This window comes from Megalopta genalis, chromosome 2 (genome assembly GCF_051020955.1).
Source record: "Megalopta genalis isolate 19385.01 chromosome 2, iyMegGena1_principal, whole genome shotgun sequence".
In the NCBI taxonomy this organism is placed as follows: domain Eukaryota; kingdom Metazoa; phylum Arthropoda; class Insecta; order Hymenoptera; family Halictidae; genus Megalopta; species Megalopta genalis.
The window spans coordinates 17,171,422-17,193,725 of record NC_135014.1 but is presented as its reverse complement, the minus strand read 5'-3'; the positions used below and the strand labels follow the sequence as shown (position 1 = coordinate 17,193,725).

At 32.5% G+C, this 22,304-nt stretch overlaps 5 protein-coding genes across 12 annotated transcripts; 2 read left to right on the top strand and 3 right to left on the bottom strand.

The window, feature by feature from the left end:
• Window positions 1–134: 134 nt before the first annotated feature.
• Window positions 135–4,099, top strand: Naa80 (N-alpha-acetyltransferase 80). 4 transcript variants are annotated; one of them, XM_033468429.2, is made up of 5 exons: window positions 135–1,523; window positions 1,926–2,045; window positions 2,120–2,253; window positions 2,322–2,432; window positions 2,523–4,099. In XM_033468429.2, exons 2-5 carry the CDS (start codon window positions 1,933–1,935, stop codon window positions 2,663–2,665), a joined length of 501 nt encoding a protein of 166 aa, XP_033324320.1. In that variant the 5' UTR covers window positions 135–1,523; window positions 1,926–1,932; the 3' UTR covers window positions 2,666–4,099. The 4 variants fall into 4 exon arrangements, with proteins under 4 accessions (XP_033324320.1, XP_033324318.1, XP_033324317.1 ...); XM_033468427.2 differs by adding an exon at window positions 1,608–1,800 and having other exon boundaries at window positions 202–1,523; window positions 2,322–4,099; XM_033468426.2 differs by adding an exon at window positions 1,608–1,752 and having other exon boundaries at window positions 203–1,523; window positions 2,322–4,099.
• Window positions 3,033–4,446, bottom strand: LOC117219339 (flavin reductase (NADPH)). The gene is made up of 5 exons (XM_033468424.2): window positions 4,186–4,446; window positions 3,886–4,050; window positions 3,513–3,602; window positions 3,289–3,420; window positions 3,033–3,226 (listed from the first exon to the last, which is right to left on the bottom strand). Exons 1-5 carry the CDS (start codon window positions 4,256–4,258, stop codon window positions 3,081–3,083), a joined length of 606 nt encoding a protein of 201 aa, XP_033324315.1. The 5' UTR covers window positions 4,259–4,446; the 3' UTR covers window positions 3,033–3,080.
• Window positions 4,447–5,193: 747 nt separating this feature from the next.
• Window positions 5,194–13,264, bottom strand: LOC117219337 (proteasome activator complex subunit 4A). Of its 2 annotated transcripts, XR_004489993.2 has the most exons (15): window positions 13,113–13,264; window positions 12,122–12,884; window positions 11,789–11,929; window positions 11,541–11,712; window positions 11,087–11,479; window positions 10,845–10,993; window positions 10,444–10,766; window positions 9,409–10,378; window positions 9,056–9,326; window positions 8,603–8,986; window positions 7,908–8,474; window positions 6,260–7,831; window positions 5,947–6,174; window positions 5,384–5,881; window positions 5,194–5,299 (listed from the first exon to the last, which is right to left on the bottom strand). XR_004489993.2 is itself a non-coding variant. In XM_033468422.2 (14 exons), the coding sequence occupies exons 2-14, from the start codon at window positions 12,370–12,372 to the stop codon at window positions 5,738–5,740; spliced, it is 5,565 nt and encodes a 1,854-aa protein (XP_033324313.2). In that variant the 5' UTR covers window positions 12,373–12,884; window positions 13,113–13,264; the 3' UTR covers window positions 5,194–5,737. The 2 variants fall into 2 exon arrangements, 1 of the variants encoding a protein (XP_033324313.2); XM_033468422.2 differs by having other exon boundaries at window positions 5,194–5,881.
• A 1,236-nt stretch (window positions 13,265–14,500) lies between these two features.
• LOC117219343 (uncharacterized) lies at window positions 14,501–21,730 on the bottom strand. Of its 4 annotated transcripts, none has more exons than XM_033468431.2 (5): window positions 21,400–21,730; window positions 16,219–16,390; window positions 15,998–16,141; window positions 15,705–15,890; window positions 14,501–15,585 (listed from the first exon to the last, which is right to left on the bottom strand). In XM_033468431.2, the coding sequence occupies exons 2-5, from the start codon at window positions 16,384–16,386 to the stop codon at window positions 14,998–15,000; spliced, it is 1,086 nt and encodes a 361-aa protein (XP_033324322.2). In that variant the 5' UTR covers window positions 16,387–16,390; window positions 21,400–21,730; the 3' UTR covers window positions 14,501–14,997. The 4 variants fall into 4 exon arrangements, with proteins under 4 accessions (XP_033324322.2, XP_033324325.2, XP_033324323.2 ...); XM_033468434.2 differs by lacking the exon at window positions 21,400–21,730 and adding an exon at window positions 16,904–16,994; XM_033468432.2 differs by lacking the exon at window positions 21,400–21,730 and adding an exon at window positions 16,774–16,973.
• On the top strand, window positions 17,370–21,080 carry eIF3j (eukaryotic translation initiation factor 3 subunit J). The gene is made up of 6 exons (XM_033468440.2): window positions 17,370–17,531; window positions 17,624–17,706; window positions 18,244–18,372; window positions 18,661–18,799; window positions 20,425–20,592; window positions 20,811–21,080. The coding sequence occupies exons 1-6, from the start codon at window positions 17,516–17,518 to the stop codon at window positions 21,002–21,004; spliced, it is 729 nt and encodes a 242-aa protein (XP_033324331.1). The 5' UTR covers window positions 17,370–17,515; the 3' UTR covers window positions 21,005–21,080.
• Window positions 21,731–22,304: the final 574 nt, after the last annotated feature.

The window sequence follows — 22,304 nt, the reverse complement described above, 5'->3', positions numbered from 1 at the left end:
AAAAGTGGTAATAATACAAGAGCAACTATGATTTGTTGATATTTTTGACCATACAATTTAAACAATTTTCGAAATTAAAGAAAAATTTTTAAACGACGCGGAGATAACAAAAATGCGGAAATGATTTTTCTACGACTTTAATTCTTCTATTGAATCTTTCTTTTATAGTAATCATAGAAATGATTACATATTTAATTATAGTAACACATACTTCAATAATACATTAACTTACTCTATACTGTCTTAGTAATATTAAAAGTAATTATTTAACATTAAATACAAATATTTCAGAAGTGTTTGACTATTTTTCTAGGGCAACCTGTTAAAATCGCGCATCTTAAATTATGGTTGTTCATTTTATGCACGTATATTACGTTATAATAAAATTTATTACAAAAATATTATACATAGTAACAAATACTTATCGGATGATGAGCAATGGTACTTGAAAATGAGTACATATTGGTTTTTAAAACTGACATTGTTTGCAATGACAACAAGCATGTGACTGTTCGCCCTAATCTAAGACGGCATTGACAAGCACTGCCGAAATAAAGAATGCAGAACGCCGCTCACATATAGAACAGAGGCTATTAAGAAAAATGGGTCAAATGCAAAAAAAGGTTCTCGCGTCCAAAAGGGAATGGGTCATGGACAAGTCGTGAGAGAACGTATCACGCTCGCAGAAAAATTCTTCCACAAAAGTCCTACACGTGTTTGATGTCCAAAGAGAAATGAAACATAAAAGGAATAAAGGCACTATTACTTAACAGAGAAGCAGAGTCGACGATTAATTAATGTACTACATTCAGAAAAATTATTAGAAAATGGAGCTATATACGTAATAATGTACATAATAAAATACATATCAAAGTGTATCACGATACAATTAATTTCCAATACATAAACAATGAACTTTACTGTTTAAAAAATATAGAAGACGATAAAGTCTACGAAGATTCGTTCAAGTTCTTATTTATTAATTTTATATTTATATTGAATATTTCTTTCAAAAGAGTCGTTCTCGTTGTCACAGTTAATCAAAATGAAGACTTATTTGATCTGTAAAATTAAATGTAGATTTCGAAAAGTTGGGTCAGAATCGGCCCAGGAACCGTCGTCTAGAGGTTAAAAAATGAATTAACAAAGATAAAAGTGGGGTAAAAGGTTACGTTCAAAAACTTGATCGTATGTTTTTCTTTCACGTGGCTCTATACAATATTACATTATCGAAATTAATAATTCTATGTTCATTGAACTGAATGGAAGGAATTCGAGTAATTTGAGCAGTCTACGAATACATTCGAAAATACGACCGCTAGGAGTGTTATATCCAACAATGCGGCTGGGTGCGGTGAAAATTTTACATAACGGTGGGGATATGTTCAGCAGAAATATCGTTCCTAGCTCAAGATGACACTAATCTGAAAGCTATTTCCGCACGAGATACATACAGGTGGAGAAACACAGTGACCTTTAATCTTTTGTGTCAAGTTCTCGTCGTTTGCAAATAAAAAAATACGGTAAGGATATCTGCTGCTAAGTATTTCTTAAGACTTCTCGATACGTGTTAATACTTTCTATTTTTTGATGACTGTCAATGGCAGGTTGTCGTGGATCTCTATTTTGGACCAGGATAACTATTTTCCGAGAATTCACATGCTTTCATGAATAAGCCTTGGCGCCTAATTATTCGTGAATCATAAATACCGTTTTAATAGTTCCATTATCGGATAAATTTCTTTGGACATTGTAATCTATCAAGAACAATAATTAGCATGATTGTTGTTTTTGTTTTAAGTAATGAATTATAATATAGCAATCATTGTAGAAATGACATTTTAAATAATACTAGAATGAAATCAATAGAATACTAATATCATATGCTTCCTGTAGAATGTTATTTTTTTTTAATATATTTGCAGAAAGATTATGACAACAAATAATAAGGAATATTCTATAGTCCCTCTTCATAGAAGACCAGAATTAATTAAAGACTGTTGCATATTACTTAATTCTGAATGGCCAAGGAGCGAAACTGCACGGTACATTACATACATTTCTACATTCATCTCAGCATCATTATTTCCAAAATTAATTCATTTTTTATATAAAATAGGTTAGAATCTTTAACTGTATCATGTGACAAATTTCCCACATGTCTTATACTTATTAACAAGGAGAACAGAGTCCTTGGTCACTGTAAGATATCCCTGATACCTAAATTGCGCCACAGTTGTTTCATACAGTCAGGTACGTTTACTACGAACAGATTTTTAATAAAGAAAAACAGTATAACAATGTTCTTCTTCATATTTTAGTTATAATCGACTACAAATGTAGATCCCAAGGGCTTGGATCTAGATTGCTCCATGGTGCAGAAGATTATGTTAAAAGGAGAGGATTTAAGAATGTATATTTAACAACGAAAGGTCAAGAAGTTTTCTATCTTAAAAATGGCTATAAAACCTGTGATCCATTCAAAGCCTATGGAATTAATGATGTTGTATATTCTACTGCAGCATTTACAAAATCAAAACTTAAAGAAAAATCTATACAATTTTCTGGCCCACCACCTCCACCAATGCCAAACTTTCGGATGCCAAAGTTCTATGATTTTAATGCAATTGCTCATAGAACTCATATGGTAAAAACATTACAATAATAGTAATGTAATGAAACACGCTTTTACACCTAAGTCCTTTTCATATTCCATTACATAAATGTTGCAGATCACGCATTATTTATTTACTTAGTAAATTATTTTTGTAATTGTTCATGCTACACTAATACTTATCATTTGTCCAGTACAGTCATAAAAATTAAATTATACAATCCATTCCAATAATATACTGAAAACAATATTTTCGAAAATTGTACAGTTTCTAGAATCAATGAAATATTTTTCATACAAACTATAATCTTTTCTTGTGTTCGTACTTTTCTTATTTATTCCTATAAAGGAGTAAAAAGAAGTTGCAGGAGAGAACATCTGTAATTACCTTTATCTAATTTAATAGATTATCCAAAGATAACATTAAAATAATTTTTATTCATGTATGATCATGTGTCAAATTATACTAAGAAGCAGTTGCTATACCACAAACTTTCTGATAATGTTCTGCTTTCTGAAGGCTTTCGACAAGGAAAGCACCTAAATCATATTTAGAAATAGCACGACCTGGAGATTCATCGTGCTTGATTACATACTTCGAACTTGGTGCATCTAAAAGTAAATCATGTAATAATAGACACTTAGCTCGAATATGTATTTATTGTAATACATACCAGCAATATGTGGCGGTAATACGGCAATCCACTGAAATTCGCTTGCCTTGAGTAGATCAAACATACGTTGATGATCTGCATTTAAGTCCTTAAATATAGCAGGCACTGCTTCAGGTTTATAGAATAAGAATGCTGTAAATAATAGAAAAATTATTTAGATATATGTAAAAATGTCTTAATTCACTTTAAAACAAAGATTGTTGTAAAATAAATTATATATTTACCAGACAAACAAACAGATACCACTTTTACATTATGGGTTCTCATAGCATCTATTATATTTTTCATACCCTGAGATAACACTGTAGTAGGACCTGAAACAATTAAACATAAAAATATTAAACTTAGTAAATTCAATGTAATTTGAAACTCTATAGTTCAGTCATATTTAATGCAGTTAATGATTAGTGACTAGTTGAGACAATTCAAATAGTTGATCATATTTAATCATTACTAATAATGGTTAAATTTTTAATTTAACTAATGTAACTAAACTTATAATTACACTAATCACGATTATTGACAATTTCAATTGTAAGAATTAACCAACCAAACAAATTAAAAGTGGTCTTCGATTAATACCTCAAATATACTTACTTAAATCATTTCTTGTACCAAGGACAACAACCACCCCATCTCTATCAGATATTGCATCTGATACTTGTTCAGCATTAGTAACATCCCCAACAAATGTTTCTATTTTATCTTTCAAATTTGTCGGGATTTTGTTTTCATCTCTCACGAATGCTCTTACTTTTAATCCTAGATTGTAAAATGTGTTCTTGAATAAAAACTAGTATGGTCCAATGAATACAGTTTATATTTGATAATTTTCTGTTGTTTCGAACAAACCGGCTTTTTTTACAGCCGTCAATAAAGAATAAAAAAATACGTCACCTTTCTTTACAGCATCATTTAAAGCACATAATCCTGTATTCCCAGTAGCCCCAAATATTATTATTCGATTCATGGTGACACGGTAGTTACCTGATAAATACTGCAACGTTATCAAAGTGAAGTAATAGATTTGTCAAACGTGCTATGTCATCTCTACGTAGCAATTCAAATTTACAGTTTAAGGGGATTTACAAGCGAGACGGTTTCCTATTTGTTTCTGCAGATACGTCGTCCCAACACTGCGCAATTCAATAATAATTGATGAATGAAGTCACTAGACTATACTTAACTGTTTAGGTTATTTCTAACGTAGATAGCATAACCTAGTGTAAGTAAGTCGAATTTATTAAGCTTATATTCATACTACATATGAAGTAATTATAAAAGAATATCTTAGAAGTACTGAAATATTCAGAAAATTCCGCTGCATCTATACCATGCAGGAAGGTTTATTTATACGTGCAAATGAGAAAATTTAAAAATAGCGCCATTTGTGAGAAGTGGTGCCGCATGTGATGAAATTACGAAACAAAGTTAGGAGGTTCGTATAGCACCAAATCACATAGTGACAAACGTTCAAATTGATAAACACATTACCGATTCTAATTCTTTTAGAAATGTCAGATGGCACTACTGTGCATTTTGTAGACTCTACTCTAACGGTAAATTTGTCTAACAATTGAACGAAGGGCAAAAAATTTGAAAAGTATAATAGATGAACTGATTATTGAAAAAACCATTTTTACCATGTCTGTACTTCCGTGAGAATTTTTCTTAAATTCAGTTTAGAGGATCGCATTCTGTTCTAACTATGCTGAAGAAAAATGCAAAAATTATATTGTCAAGAATGTGTGTGTGTGTATGCATATATATCTATAAATACATTACACCTGATTAATCAACCTCTTAGAATGAGAATACGAACTAGAAATAGAAAGATAGCAAATTTTACAGCTCGAAATTTAGCAATTAAATGAAATATAACAAACCTAACAGCTGGTACATAGATTTCTTTTGCTTTGTACACAGTACATTAATTTTCTTTATTTTTTTTGTACATAGCATTTAGTTTGATATAAAAAGGAGAGTTCGTACAACTGTCTCGTCAATAGAACTGTAATCATTTGTAATCAATATTACACGAGCATAAATAACAACTTTCGATAAATTTAAAATTAGTAATTAGTATAAACATTACCATTTTTTAAATTCCTCTGAACACTGGTATAGTCTCCATACTTGGTCTTTCATAGCTTTAATTAAAAACTTGTAATTTCATTTTCTATTTCCTTCTTCACGGCAACAAATAAATTTTAATAAACGTATTATATTTTCATTGTACAACACCAATTAAGTATTCTCTAAATATTTTTCGTCCAATTACATTGTTATTACTATAAACGAAGTTTTATTTTTTGTTTGTTCATAATCGTTCTCGCGATTATGATTCTTGTGATTAAAACTATGTTTCATGATCAGCGTGCAGAATTGCACGTAAAAAATGCTATATAACAACCATAGGAAACATATGATACAAACTGAAATACTTCTATTAAGAATAATGGGGCGGAGGTATCGTTAAATCTTGCAATATAGTTAATTGTTCTTGTGTGAAATGTTGCGAATACCCATTTATCCCTCTCCATCCATCATAATGGGTTCTCTTAAAATCATCCAGAGTCTTCCTAATCGTTGTCTATAAACAAATAAAACCGCATTATACAACGATTTGAAAGTATCATAAATTGATTGCATACTCACCGGTATTGGTTGTGGATCATTCATGAAAGGACTGAGGAATTCAAAAATTGATGGAACATAGTCAGGAATATCATACGGATGGGCTTGAATGAATGAACATAGCCCTAATATAGCTCCATGACGAATTCTTATAGCATCAATTTTTAATTCCTTCCTTGCTGTCTCCTTCTGCTGATTTAAATTATCTTTCTTATACAATTTGGTTTTCGCTTTCTTCTTAAACTCCTCCTAAAAATTGTCAATGAAGATAATTGTCAACGATACTCTACGTATAGAATATATCTTACAGTAAAATTATCCTTAGGCTGCTTACCAATAATTTTTCTTGGTTTGGTATAAACGTACAATGCAACAGTCCACTGAGACATTGGCCAGCACTTTTTCTCACTTCAACGCGTTCATCTTCCAACAAATATATGACTGTATCCTTCACGCAACTGACCCACGCGGAGTTACTTAAAAATGTACTGATATTATGAAATATCAATACTTGAAGGAATTGCAAACAAGTGGACCTCGTCCACCACGACGCGTGCTTCGACATGCTCACTACTTTGTCTAAGACTAGTGGCAAGTCACGCGGTAGAGTGAGCCCTTGTGCAAGTAATGCTAAAGTATGGGTACATAATTTGGCCAATTCCTCATCTGTGTCACAATTTTCAAGTTGACATATAATAGGAAATATTTTATAAAACTCTGGCTGTATACCACTCGGAGAACGGAGGACGGTAATTGAGATCCATTTGCAAACTGTTTTGAACAATCGAATCGCTATCTCACGGTCCTTCGCGACTTTTTCAGAGTCCGTAGAGGAATCATTGAAATTAACGTTTGCTACCTGAGCGGATAAAGAGTGTTCTTCCTTACTTGATACTAAAGCACTTTCGGTGACAAGAGTTTGCAATCTCGGTAGTATTTTATTTACTAAATCCTCTACTCTGGGTGTCCACTGATTACTTGAGGAATTTGGAAACCTGAAGCTCACGTTGAATACGCTCACTAAAACGGAACCCAATCTTCCTCTCACATTCTCAAAGGGACTCGCTAGCAGCCTATCTTCTGTACGTTCTAGCAGACGTTGTAACAATTCTGAAACTCGCCACGATTGTTCATCGAGTGCCGCCTGCAGGATAAGCAAACGTCCACATTCGACAAAAGACGCCTCCGAATCACCAAGATGTGATTCTTCCATTAAGCATTCCAATAACCAATGGTGTCTATTTGGATCTCTGTGTCGCTGAGCGTTTGCAAAACACAGGCCCCAATCCATTTGAGATTCAACCGTTACATTAGATATCGCGTGTCTTATAATTGGTAACAGATTTTCCCACATTTCGGAAACCATGTGGAATGGCCAATGTTTAGAGCCTCGAATAATTCCAGCGATTATCTCAGACGCGCATCTTTGGCTACCTTTCTGTTTGTCCTCAACTAGCTTGTACAAATGTGGTAAAAATTGCTTCAAGTACACTATTCCATGGTTACGAAAGACACCTTTGAAAACTAAAAATCTAAGACCGTTGAATTTATCAACTTTCTCTTCGATACTGAAAAACGTTATTAGTTTCTCAATATTCTGTGGGTCATTGAAAAAGTGATCTACTTCTTTCTCGTGTTCCGTTAACTTTCGAACATTCGAATCTAAGCACGGTTGTTCAGACGACGGCGCGTATATTTCTATCTTCTTTGGCCACGTGTAATATCCAGTATACGTGTTGTGAACGAATTTAGGCTCATCCCATTGTTCTGGGGTCAGAGGACGAGTTTCGTAATTATATTGTAGCCAAGCGTTGTCTGGTCTTGGTCCTGGTACCAATTTCTTGTACTGATCTTGCGAATCTTGCGCTTCACTTATCTCTGGCAAAGCAGGAGGATCGATAAGTACCTTCGGATTAAAAAATTATTATTTAGCGTGTATATAATTCGTTATATATTATTTCATAATTCAATGAATACTTTACTTTTGGATGTTTCCGTTTCAATTGTTTCAAAATGTATACGGCTACTCTGGTAGCGATTTGTCTTTCTTGTAATGAATCGTGTATCAACGCTCCCATGAAATAACGAATGACTTTCGGTGGATAGATCTGTTCAGGGTGAACTAAATTTCGGATGAAATACATCGCCATCAATCGATGTCTCCAGTGCAAATTCTTCTCCAGAAGGGCGTTCAATAGTTCGTCCATCAAGCCGGTGTAATAAGCTAAATTATTCTTTCCGACCTCTTTAAATGCTTCCAAGCCTTGTTCTATCTCGTTCTCGGTTGGCAAAGGAAAATTTGGTCGCGGTTCACTTGTCCATAACTTGGATGCAGTTGTTAAACAAGCTTCTGGTATTTCGTGTGAAATGGCAAACGTGGGAAAACGTTTATTCACAGAATGCACTAAAATATCTTTCAATCGCACCACAGATAGTTTTTCGGATATCTTGGACAGTACTAAAGCTGGCCATAAAGATCGTAGCGTTTTCCAATCACATTTCATTATGATAGACTCTTCTGAAGAACTGAACAAAATATACAAAGCACCCTGTTTCAAAAAGGTAAACAAATATTATAACAGATTGAAATACATGTATTCTACGTGAGGTATTAAGTAAATTAGAAGTGGTTCGCTTATTCATAATTGTGAGTATTAATAATTGTTTACAATGTTACCTTATGCGCGTCATGGTACTCCTCTGCGTCCTTTTTTAATATATCAATTAATTCTGGTACAATAAACGTATAAGAGTAACTGAAATATCGAAGAGCGCGAAATAGATGATATTGAGCCTGTTGTCGCACATCAGCGTATCTGCTGGTGGATAATGTAAAAAGTTGTAGCATAATCTCTTTATGAGTTTGCGTTAAGTTGAAGCCCTGCGAACGTACACGCGTGTCGTGTTGGATATCGGCGCATTGCAGTATAAACGGCTTCAATAATCCTTTATTTCCTACTAATTTATTTTTGAAAAGTTTGTTCGCGACTTTAAAATGCCTACGTCTTATGTCACAATCTTCGATACGGTGGATCTCCCCCAATAAAAGTCTATTCCAAATCTAAAATTAAGAACTTTCATTCATTAAAATCGTCAGCAGATCTCAAAGATATTACGTATAAATACATACATCCACTAAAACTTGTAAACTTTTTGTATCATCTTCTACATGCTTCAGTATCACTTTCTGAAACTTATTCATAAGTTCTACGATAAAGCGTCTTACGTTGCTACCATCTGGCATTGTGATTATTTGACGTACGCCAATCGTTGGTTTAAAGGGCACAGACTTTAAAGATGATTTCACTAAAATTAGTGGTTCCTCTTCCCATAATGGTAATACGGATTCACAACCTTGAACAATACTGTTCACAATGTTCAAACTAGTCAGCAGCTCATCCCTAAAATTATTCATCCATATAGCATTTGTTACAGTCTGTTAAAAATAATCAAATAACTGCTGATAATAGCACAGTAGCAAACCTTGATAATGTTTTCCAGTCTTCACAATATTTCTGTAGCTTACTTATTTCAGGCAATAAATACTTATAGAATATTTGCTTTAATACAGTCATTTCTTTTTCCTCGGGAATGTACCATTCAATTTTCAAAGAATTAATTTCCAATCTCTGGCCCCAATGTATAACCTCAGTGGTTTCGAATCGATCTGGTAAAACTTGAGACAACGAATACATAATAGATCCTAACAATGTGAAAGCCAAATTGTTTCCTTCTCTTGACTTTAAAACTAGCACTCGATCAAGAACGGTAGTCAATTGATCCATATGTGGCAGCAAGTGTTTCCCACGAGTATCCACGAGAGCAGATAACAATAACATAACATACAAAAGACGATTGTCCAAATTCTCTTCTTTAGTAATGTCATTACTTTCGTCTGTGATCTTCAGAATAGTTTCCGAAAGTAGGGGTACCAATGAACGCAACGTTGCTTCTCCATTGACACGGGCGAATAATTTACATATCAATGCGGCCAATTGTCCAGCGACTTTAGTTTCAAGAATATGCTCAGTTACGAACGCACGCAGTTTGTGCAAAGCGCATTCAAAAATCTTCTGATTAGTCTGGGCCAACACAATTGAGCAGACTTCATGGAGTACAGTTTGAATAACTACCTCTATCTTACTTTTGCTATTGTCGGTACTACTCTCTAATCGAACTGATTCCAAGGAGGTGGCATCAATGAAATAAAATACTCTATCAAAAAATTGTAAGACAAAGTCTTCGAATTTGGAGGTTGTCTCATAAATTAATGTTTCCTCTTCATCCATTGCCGTAGATGGATCAGGAGCATCCGCGATTGGTATATAGGCGACATAAAATGCAATTAGATGAAAAATTATGCAACACTTTTCTGTGTCGCTTGGATCGATACCAGGCAACAGTAAAAATAATAATGGTAGAACATGCGTTGGTCCTTCAGGGTATGTATACCCTGAAACAATACTGCAATGAATAAATCTCTTAAGAATTATAAACGATAATTTTTTTGATTAATACCTTTATTAACATTTCTAGATCCTTCAACCATTGGTCCAGCTATAGCTTCCAAGTAGCTTAATGATGTATACAGTTTGTACGATTCTGTTGTAAGCGAGCCCAATACAGGAGACACATTCTCTAACACATCGTGAATGACTAAACTGGGTCTCATAGAAGCAAGGTGATATAATATTTCAGAAACATTGCTAAAACCTGTTTTGCTGAACATGGCCGTCATAGCTACCGGCATCATGCTTTTAACGAATGCATCGACATCGCTATCAGTTAATTTGTACTCGTCAGGCACAGGTGTCTCCCATGTTGGTTTAGGATAGCGTTCTCTACAGTAACAGAAAAGAATCTTGTAATTTAAAAGAAGTCATTACAGAAATGCATACTAAAAGAAAAATGATAACTACCTGCGCAGACGTCTGATAAAGTGATATGAAAGCTTCATAAGGAGATCCTTTAACCTTACCAACCATTGACCACAGTTGGCTGGATGAAGGTATGTATCTATTGTTTTCAAGAATTTTTCGAAATACATTTGTGCACTTGAACCATGTCCCTAAAATTATTGAATATCAGGTATAATAATATTTTATAGATTTTTAAAGGTTAAATACTATGAGGATTTTCTGAATTTATAATCTAATCTTACCAATACTGATACTATCCATATAGCCATAGTATCTAGTTTGTGACAACTGGATGTCCTCTGTTTGTTGTATGCTACTGGTAATCCCAAAGATCTCACAAATCTAGTGAACATTAATGGAATATATGGTTCCCAGTTTATGTAACCAATGTTGTAGGAAGCCAATCTTGCCATTAAATTCATCATTTCGTTTTCCCATTTTGGTGCATTATTACAGACTTCCCATAAAGACATGAATTCATTAAACCATAATTCATGTCCAATCGAATGATATTTAGGAGATAATTGCAATGGTAAAAACCATTCTAACAATTCCATTTTCATAAACATTGGTGCACGATCGAGGGGATATAGTGTTGGTCTCAATTCATCTAATATCTCCTGTGTTGTGCTTAACTATCATAATGAATTAATCTCAGTCGTTTCATAAACTTATTTGAAAAAAATAATCACTTACAGGAAAATAAGGCTTTACAGCATGTACAAGTATGTTTAATGTATTTGTTAAGCCAGCAGAATAACGATACATCCCCAATGACGTCTGTGCACTTGATTGCATATGACAAGCTAATTTGTAAAGAGGTTCCCATGGTAGTTCTAGCTCTTCTGGAGATATTAGTGCCTTTTTCCTAATTGTATTCAGATGACAATAACTCATGTTTAAATCGTTTAAAAATGATAATATAAAATCCATGTAAAACTTACTTTAATAATGATATTAACGTCAAACAAGATCCACTCATTACATATGGTTCTAGATCTGGAATTGTAACTAGTTCATACATTAATTTGATCAAAAGAATATGGTCTTCTTTACTAAACTTTAAACCATATATCTTTATATACCTATAACAAAGGCAGACATGTATTGCACCATAATATTGTCAAATTTTTATGAATATTATTTTGTATTCGTTATTGAAACAGTAAGTGACTATGCCTATTAGGATTGCTCCGAATAGTTGTAGTTTCGGATACATATTTTGAATTACGTGTAAAAGTACAAAATTTTACATTGCATGTAAAATATCTACTTACTCGTACAACCTAGTAACCCAAATGACACAACCAGGTTGCAATTCACGGAGCATAATAGCTCGTCCTAAATTTCCTTTGATTTCGGCGAAAAGAGCTTGTGAATCCGAGTCCAACTCATCCACATAGGGTAACAATTTATTATATATAAGTTGCTTTTGATAACGAATTTTAACACCTCTGTTAGTCTCGTCCATGATTTCTTCCTTCTTTGAACAGCTGTCGTTGACCGTACCTTCTTGGCTTTCACACATGATTATTCAGAATGTACTATTGTTATGAGCGAGCGATATAGGTTAAATAGACGTGTCGCACGAAAGAACAGGCGATATAATGAGAAAACATTGACGTTGTTGAGTCAGCGACAACTTGCTTATTCGTCTTCATTTTTATCGAGTCATGTTTTGTATTGCGGTAGCCATATTTGATATGTTAACTTCCAAAGAATCGGATTAAAAATCCGTACTGCCGTCAGTGCCTCTTTATAGAACTACAGTAATCTCTCAATTCAAGAACCATATCCGGGAGCAACGAGGTTCTTAAATTGAGAGAATGCAGCGAATTGCTGTTCTCTGATTGGCTAACGAAACACAGAAACAGTGCTGCCCTCATAGCCAATGGACAAAGAGAAGAACTAGCGAGTGAGGAAGACAGCACGGCATCGGCACAACATGCGAAACCAGTTACACAGCACCAATGTAGTTTGGCTCACTTCACGTGCTTGCCGTCTCACTCTTCTCGCGCATCCGTACGCCTGACGCTCCATCTGAAACACGCGGCGCGATATTTCGCCTTGTAGGATTCTCGACCACATTTGCCAGCGAATTTGCGAATGATGCTCAATGTATGTACAGTAAATTCTGCCCAATTGGTCTTCAACTTATAAACAAAAATAAACAATTTGGGAAAAGGAGATACGATTATTTGAGCCTCGTTTTTATAGTTGATGTCCGTTGCGTATATTTCGAAGAATTTAATAGTGGATTTCGGTTACCGTATTCGTGTGGATTTCGGCTGACTCTTGAACGAATTTTCCTTGAAATCTAAGAAGCTTGATTTTGCGCTCGAGAACTTTGATGCCGGCTTGAACATCTCAACGGTATAATACCCCAAGAATAAAATTTTTTGAACACCAAGAAGTTAGAACGAGCGATCGAAAATAATGCTGTTACATTCTTCACGATCGGAGCGAATAAACGAAGGCATGTCGAACTCGCGGTCGCGGCCTGCGTCTCCTTGCCCCCACTCCTTCGACAGGACGACTCGTAATCAAATTCTGCCCTTCAAGTTACCGTATTATGTTTTTGAAATCCTCATGATGTGTTATAGCCGGCGCGAAGAATACAACAATAACAATTTGTTTTCAAGTCAGATCGAAACCCGCAGCTTGTTTACGACTCATGGAAGAAGAGGCCAGCCCATCGCCCGCTTTTCTTTCTTTAGATTAAAAGCCAATTTCAATTGCACAAATCTATGATATTATTTCTGGCTTCTTAATATTTATAACAATCCTATAAAATGGACTTCGTGAGCATTCCAACGTTTCATACGAAGGTCACCAATCAACTTTACTTATGGTTTTCGACGATATACAGTAAATTCTCCCTAGAATACCAAATTTCGGATTGCTGTGAATTTCCCTGTGCTAATCTTATGCCTATGCGATTTATTGCTACGTCGAAGCTAAGGTTCGACGGGTCAATAGGGTGGATGTTGCAAAATTTCATACTTTTTGTGTCATTTAATTCTGAGACCGTTTCTCATGATTTAATGAAGAATTTGCAAAGAAATCTTTCTGTTTGGAATCTGCTGAGTAATATCTTGTTACCAAAACATTATATTATTTATAAATTTAATTCAAATTCTCTACTAGGCGATAATGTCCCTAATTAATACAATGATTAAATAATGGAACGTTTGCATACGAGAATATTGTAATAATAAATGTTTGTTTAAAGAGTCTCTACTGCATGTGGCTCGTATCTATGGATGGACTTCTTGTTGTAAAAAATCAAAACCTCCAAAAGATATGAAACAATGCAGATTTTATATGGAATCACTCTAGTGGCAGAATTTATATTTTACAGTGTTCGGAGCGAATCGCAGCTCGTGGGTCGATGCACGCTCGACTTTCAACCGCGATCAAAGTCGTGGTGTTTTTCGATCGACAACAGCAAAAGTTGAGATACAATAAACAGCTCGCACCACCAACGTACACTGACCCGACCGCTAAACGCTTGCCTCAGCGGACAATTCGAACGTCGCATCTGAATTGTCTCTTTTTTGCGAGTCAACCGTTCGGCAATCGGCGTGTTACGATGAACGGTTTTCTTTGCTTCCTTGATTTATGCAGATTTTCTCTTGAAAAAATTGTTCACTAAATAGTTTTTGAAAAAACTTGTTTATTTAATTGCTAATTATCGATGTATCTACTTACATTTCTAAGTAACAAAATTAAAATTGTTTTCTTCTTCTATAAATTGAAAAGTTTGATCACCACCAAACTATCAGCTTCCACATACGATAGTGTCGTACTTAGAAATAATAGAACTGAAGTTTTATTATTTCTTGTATTAAAAATTAATGTATGTCGTCAATACACTTAACTACCATGAATAAAATGAACTTATCACATAACAAATCTTAATTAAAATCGTATCGTATTATATATATTTTCAACAAATTTTAGTTTAACTTCCGTAATAAAGTCCGTATTTGATAACCCAAATTTGATTGCGACATCTGTTTAATTAACAGATTAAAGAAAATAACGATACTTCTTCATATACTTTAAGAAGTAATGATTCATTTACGTGTAAGCATGGTGTCATTATGTAGTAAGTACAACTAGAATACTTCGAATAGTAGTCTAAATAAATCTATGTTTCTTGTGAAGCATCATCAGTATCATCATTCTCGTTTTCTTCATAGCCAAATACACTTTTGTAATGATCCAAACTTATATCCTCTTTGTTGCTTTCATTAATTTCAGATCGTATTTTCTGATAAGCAATGGTAAATCCTCTCCCAGTACTAATTTTCCTTGCTTCCTCAATGGTAGCAGCTATTTGCAAATTTACACGTTTTGTTCTTTCTTTGTTCAAATATTGACGAATACTATTGTTTTTAGTATCTGTTTCTTTGGACTTCTCACAGCTTTTAACATCATTTCTGGTCATATTTATATTTTTCTTGCTGGTACTTTCCTGACTACTACGTGCGGAATTACTGTTTTTATCGCTGTAAATATTATTCGCACTGTTTTCTTTATGACTTTCTTGTGAAAAACTGTTATTTATTGTAGATACATTTTCCTCAAGCAAAGAGCTATCTTTCTTCAAATCGACCTTTCTCAACTTTGAAACCAGGTCTCCAATGTAGATATCCTTATCACTATAATCCAGTGTCTGATCCAAATATATTGCTTTAGCAACATTTTTGGGCATTCGTAATGGTGTTTCTAATTCCTGTTAAAATATAAAAGGAATTGCATTAGTAATTGATTTGAAAATATTGAAATAGTAATATATCCATTCATAGATGAATTAAGTATGAAAGAAAGAATAAAACAATTAAGCACATTTACCACCACTGGTTGTTTCTGTATGATACTACTAACATCAGTAGTATTATTGTGTTCATTTTCAATCTGTGCTATTCTTTCCCTTTCAGAGCGTTTAAATTGTTTCTTCTTAGACTTTGATAAGCCGACTGCTGACCTCATTACATTCTTAGCTTCAGAGACAGCTAATGCATTATATGTTGGATTATTCTAAAAAAAGTAAATAATTTCATGAATTCATTTATCAGGTTTTATGGCAATAAAGCGTAATCGTATGAAAAACAAGAAAGTATTCCAATAATATTTTGATTACTTACTCCAGACCAATCTTCATCAGAGATTACATCAGTCTGCACATTGCATGCATCTTCTAAAAGTACTGTTCCAAGTTGTTTCCCTGGTTCAAGCGTCATTCGATAACACATCACATTTCCATTACTTATACATGTTAATAAATGGTGCTATAATAATGAAACATTAATGTTAAAATAAAAAATTTCTATTATAATAAAAATTTCTATGTTTATGGAGGACATACTTCATATTCTTCTGGATTCAACACATGTGTAGCATCAAAGGGGCATGTAACTTTAATATCCTTTGGATAACTTTTGCGACACTTGAGTATATGCCTTTGAATTCTGCCATCTATAATCCGATGGGCTGCATTGAAAGGACATATGGTATAAGGCCCACAAGCACTCATTTTTCTAAACATTAAATAAATAATAATGCAATTAGTATGTACATTACAATGTAGAATGTTGTATAATAACTGTTATTAACATATTGTATAATATTAGCAAGACAATTTTTTTTACTATTTATAGTAAATATCCATAGAACTCATAGAACTTGTAGAAAACTTCTGTTTGTTGTCAAAATATGAACCAACTGATTTTAAAAAATAAAACTATATATTTTTTTAATAATCTAATATTACTACCATATGTAACATTAAAATAACATAATAAGAAAGAAATACTGTAATTTCAATATTTTTCAGAATACAATACAGCGTATACAATTTTTATACACTTTTATATGCCCTGTATGATTCATTAATAACGTTAAATAGGTTATTACTACTAACTGACGTAAATATTTACAATGATATATAATCTGTAAATCAAACAATGCACAAAACAAGTATTGAATTATTTGATTTTCGATAACTAGCTATTGTTTCAATATTTTCTAATTGCGCAATGCGTTCACTTTACTTGACTTTTGTTCACAGTAAAAGCCACAAAGTTTTACATGTGGCAAAAAATGTTTCTGTAGCTATGTATTCTATGCATCTGTAATATAATGGCGCATCAACATCGTTTTCATGTTGTACATATATATAAAAAAAAATTGCCGATACTATAATATTTGGAACATGACATCACAAAAAATGGTTTTAATATTCAATTTTAAATAATTTTCAAATTGTTTAACTTATTATGAATAAAGCAAAAATAAATTAAGTGGCAGAAAATTGGTACTTTCTGAAATAAAAAACTTGTTCGTATAACAAAAATTTAGTCTGCATTTTCGTCAACTATTTATTTTCATCTTGCCAATTTCCTACTTGTCCACTTTAACTATATAGTATAAAGCCTTTACGCAATCGTCGTCTATGATGTTGCTTTTATATATAGAGTGTTCAATCTATAAAACATGTGATTTGAGTTGCACCACCACTACCTTGTAGGAAAGGCACACTCACACGTTTTCCTCGCGCAGTATGGCCCGCTCGATTCCAGTCGCAATCTGTTCAACCACGTTCGCTCAAAGAGGTTTTCTTTCATTTACAAACGAAATCGTCCGTAAATAATTAAAGATTCATCATGGATGACGAATGGGGTATGAAAAGATCGATATACGAGTGTCTTGCCTAATGCATCACCATACTTCGATTCAAGGCAACGAAATGATTTTAACCTTCAACATTGCAGATGTCGTAGACGCTGAGGGGAAATTCGACCTAGCCATCACATCCAACAAGTGGGAGGGCGAAGATGAAGAGGAAGACGTCAAGGTTCTATTTTAACGATTTTCTAATATGGTTAAAATAACACATTGTCGAAATTTCGTTAGACAACCAGTCGTTCATAAGTGTGGTTAACCTTGCATGCTGTCGATTAACACGAGACCAGTAGTACGACAGTTAATTATTGGCGAACAGATTTGAAGTTCGCTGTGAACGGGAGTGAATCGAAAATTCGAATTAACATTTAAACAAGGAATTAAAAATTTTATTAGAATTTAATAATACATGATTAATAATTTTCAATTGAGAAAGAATAAGGTGGATACCAAAGTAAATGAATTTAAAATTTGAGTCAGTGTAAATATTAAATTTAACAACTGACAGAATTGTGCGTGGGAATAATTGTATTCATATTTGAAGTGAAATAATATTGGTTTAAAGTTTAATTGATACAAATTTTAATCGATTAGTTACATACAAATGCTTGGAATATATTTTCCTATCAGCACTGGACTTCAGAAGTTTTGGCGACTAAAAATATTCTGTATGTGCTTACTATTTTTATAAAAAGAATTCATTCAACAGGATAGTTGGGAAGATGTCGAAGAAGAGAAGAAAGAAGTAGAGAAGAAAGAAGTAGAGAAACCTGCAGAATTACCTAAGGCCAAACCAAAGCCAAAGAAAGCTTTGGCGGAAAGGATTGAAGAGCGTGAGGTATTAAAAGTATTTAATCTAATATCCAGAATTTTAATTTATTATATATATATATATATTAGTTTCTGCTATTTATTTAATACATTTTATTGTACGTCTGTTCTATAAGAATTTAATAATTTATTCAAAATATTATTTTTAGTATTTGCAAAATAACTTATGTTTCTGTATCCATGTAACTAATTATCTTTGTAATTGATTCAACTTAGTGGAGTAAATGATCTCTAACAAGTAAGCATTGTAAAATATTTATAGTGTGTGTAATATTTCCGTTATTTTGTATTGTAGAAAAAAGCAAGAGAGGAAGCCGAGAGGAAAGCGAAAGAAAAGGAAGAGAGTTTAACACCAGAGGAAAAGAGAGCAGAACAATTGAAACGCCAGAGGCTGCAAGAGGAAGCTGATCTACGACTTGCCATGGAGACATTTGGTTTGTCCAACCTTGTTGATTTTTCTCATCGCAAGCCGCACAGAACCGACAGGAAATGACTGCGTTAGAAACGTTTATGTATTAACTCTTTGCGCTCCTACTTTTATTTAAGCAAAATATTGATATCAATTTTCAATGAATTCTAAACATCTATAGTTACAATCATGAAAGTGACAAAATGAAAAGAGTACTACTATTTCTATATAGACATTTATTATTTATCTTCTTGGAGCATTGAATAATATGTATTAATTTTGTTGCTCTGTCAGAAATTTGATCTATTTGACTGACTCTACAGGATTACTAATAATATTATAAGTTTGCATAAATTGACAAATTGCTGAATTTATAACAAAGGAAAGTGATATAATAAAATTTGTAAAATACAACTAGAATATAAACTTAAGTATAGATTTATCGTTATTTATTTGATTCAAAGTTTGTTAAATTTTAATTTATATTTAAATATTGCATATTATATTTTTTAAATTTGAAATACTTCTCAAAAGAATTGCAATCATGAAATCTTTTTTCGAATCTCGTACTATCTTTTAATATTAAATTTTAGTAAGCTGTAAATTGCTTTCAATTTACTCAGACAAAATTTGTTTATTTCAATGATCAATTAAAAATTTTGTGAACATACAATGATCTCTGTTCTGTAATTGTGAATTAATGAAATGTTCATATAGTTTAAGGAACTATTTATTGATGGACTCATTGGACTGCAAAGGGTTGATCCAATATTTATTGCCTGAAAACGAGTTCTCAATGGCTTAATAATCTTACGCTTTGTCTTTCAAAAACTAATATAGGTTATATCGATAAATATCGAGTATTATTGGTGTAAGAATCGTAACAATTATTTTGTACGTTTTAAATATATACATACTGATCGAAGAAATAAGTAACTATAATCAACATTAAATTTGTGACAGTTTTTTTTTGCTTTTTGAAGTACCGTATAAAGTATTTTTTTATGTAAATTTAAAATGTAGTTATAAGGAATCTATAAATTTATAAATAGCCTTTATATGCTCAAATATTCTGCATACTTTTTAAATATTATATTACTATAAGAATTAAGAGAAGTTTTCGAAAAATGTTTAAATTCAAGAATATTATATTTTTAAAAATGAAGTCATTATTGCAGTTTAATAATTGCTTTAGCATTGTCAAGCTTCCAGTATTTCCAAATTACGACACATTAAAAAAGAATTGATTTGGCGCCAGGAACTGTACTAGAGACATAATGTATTTAATCGAAGTAATACAGTCTTCAAATAAAATATGAAATTGTTACTGTGCGAAAAAAATAAACATTCCTCTGTCATGAAAAAACAAATCAGACGTGTCTTATTTATCAACATTAATCTCCCGTACCGTTCCTGATGAATACATTATTTTAATGAAAACAAATATTAAGGATTTCGTAAAAGATTTTGTTAACAGATTTTGCCTTAAAATTTTTTACTGTTAGACAAAAATTTGTATATTTTATAAATTAATTAAACGTACAAATAACACTGTTAATTATTATTATTGAGATTCAAGAGCTCATAGGAAAAAATACTTAATGTAATCATTAATTTAAGTAATTGTAATTATTATTTCTTCCTTTAAAGGTGTAACTACTGAGGAAGGTGTGTTGAGCCTGGACAGTACAGTGCCTGACACGAAAGAGGAGTTTGACCAGTATGGTTATGTACTTGCACAAAAAATAAATCAGTTTGCAAAGCATTCTGAATTCCCTCCATTTGCAGAAGAACTTGTTAAAATAATCGCCCTAAACTGTAAGTACATTCACTTCTTAATTAAATGTAATATGCAATAGTTTATTATAATATTCTATCCATATCAGTATAACAATATTTTTAGTCACATTTAATTTGTAAATTGGATAACAAAAAGTTTTAATAATCAGGTACTTTCTTTGTTCGCTATTCTTCCATAAACATGAAACGGATATTTGTTACTTTGTTTCTGATTATACTTTGTGTATTATTTCCAGTATCTTCAATAAATTTGAAGAAAGTGAAAACAATGATCGATAATCTGTTGATCGAAAAACAGAAGGTCGAGAAAGGCGACAAGGCGAAAAAGAACAAGGGCAAGGGAAAAGCGAAACTGAATATCGAGGGTGAAAACACTCTTTTGAGCGAATACGGCGACTATGTTTACGATGATTACAACGATTTCATGTAGCGACCTTTTCATCCCATATTCTTATTATTCCCCATCCCCTTTTCTAGTCGCCTAAATACACGCAGATGGTTATTAACATTTTTGCAGATTTTATATCCTTTATTCTCTCTCTTTTTTTCTCTTTTCCACTGTATACATAATACGAACCCCTAACTTCGTAAATTACTATTGTTGGTTTATGGTTACGATTTTGAAATGTTTTCCTTTAGAATCCCTTATTGTATACATACAGATATTATATATTATATATATATAATATACACATACACACACATACATACATACATACATATGTAGTAAAGATTAACGTATCATCTGACGGATATAAAAAGATCTTAACACGAAGTGTTAATGTGCGTTTCAAGTACGAGTGACAGAATTGATTGATAACTCACCGATCGATTAAAAGTGTCAATAATCCCAGAAACTAAGTAACACTAGCAAAGAACACTTAATTAAATCTACTCACGCGTTTACTGTATCAATGTATAAAACAATCTAAGTTTTGTGAACTGTGTTAAGAAAAACATTCGAAGTTAAAAGACACTGTAAACAGGAAGGCACGAACACGACCTTCAGAACGCGGGCGTTGTGGAACAATTAAACCGTCGCATCGGTTTCGCTAAGATTTTGAGATCAAAGGATCTACAGTTTTGAAACCTACTTCCTGCGCATGCGTAAACAATCGTCTTGATGCGAGGAACTGTACACGGTAGTTCCTTATAGTTTTATGTATATTTACATATACAGCGCGTATGTTTGCGATATCTACCAATGTTTAAATAATACTATATAAAACAAAGTAACGTACTTTATTCTAGGAATTGTTGGAAATCCTTACCTAGTAAATATTAAGCATAATTATTGAACAAGATCATAAGTAATTTAATTATACTTTATTAAACATTTTGGTACATATAATTTTTCACAGAAGAGGGATGCATAGTGGAAATTGAAAAAAAGTTTAGTTAAAAAGTTTCTTTTGAATGTGGACGAAGTTTTTTTGCGTTTATATATTTATCGTCGAGTTTCTTAACTTACAACAATAAAACTAAGACTCTCTTTTCTTCATTATAATAGAGTTAACAATATTGTTTTATCTTCTTTTTTCTTTGCTAATAAATTGTATTTGTTAATAAACTTGTTCAACTCCTTTGTAATAACATTATATATATATATGTTTTATTACATTCATTTAACATATTGTTAAATCTGCTTTCTTTCTATTACATATAATTAATTAATTCTTATTACAGTAGTTTGTTTCTTAGTTTTATTGCAATAATTTCTAATAATATAT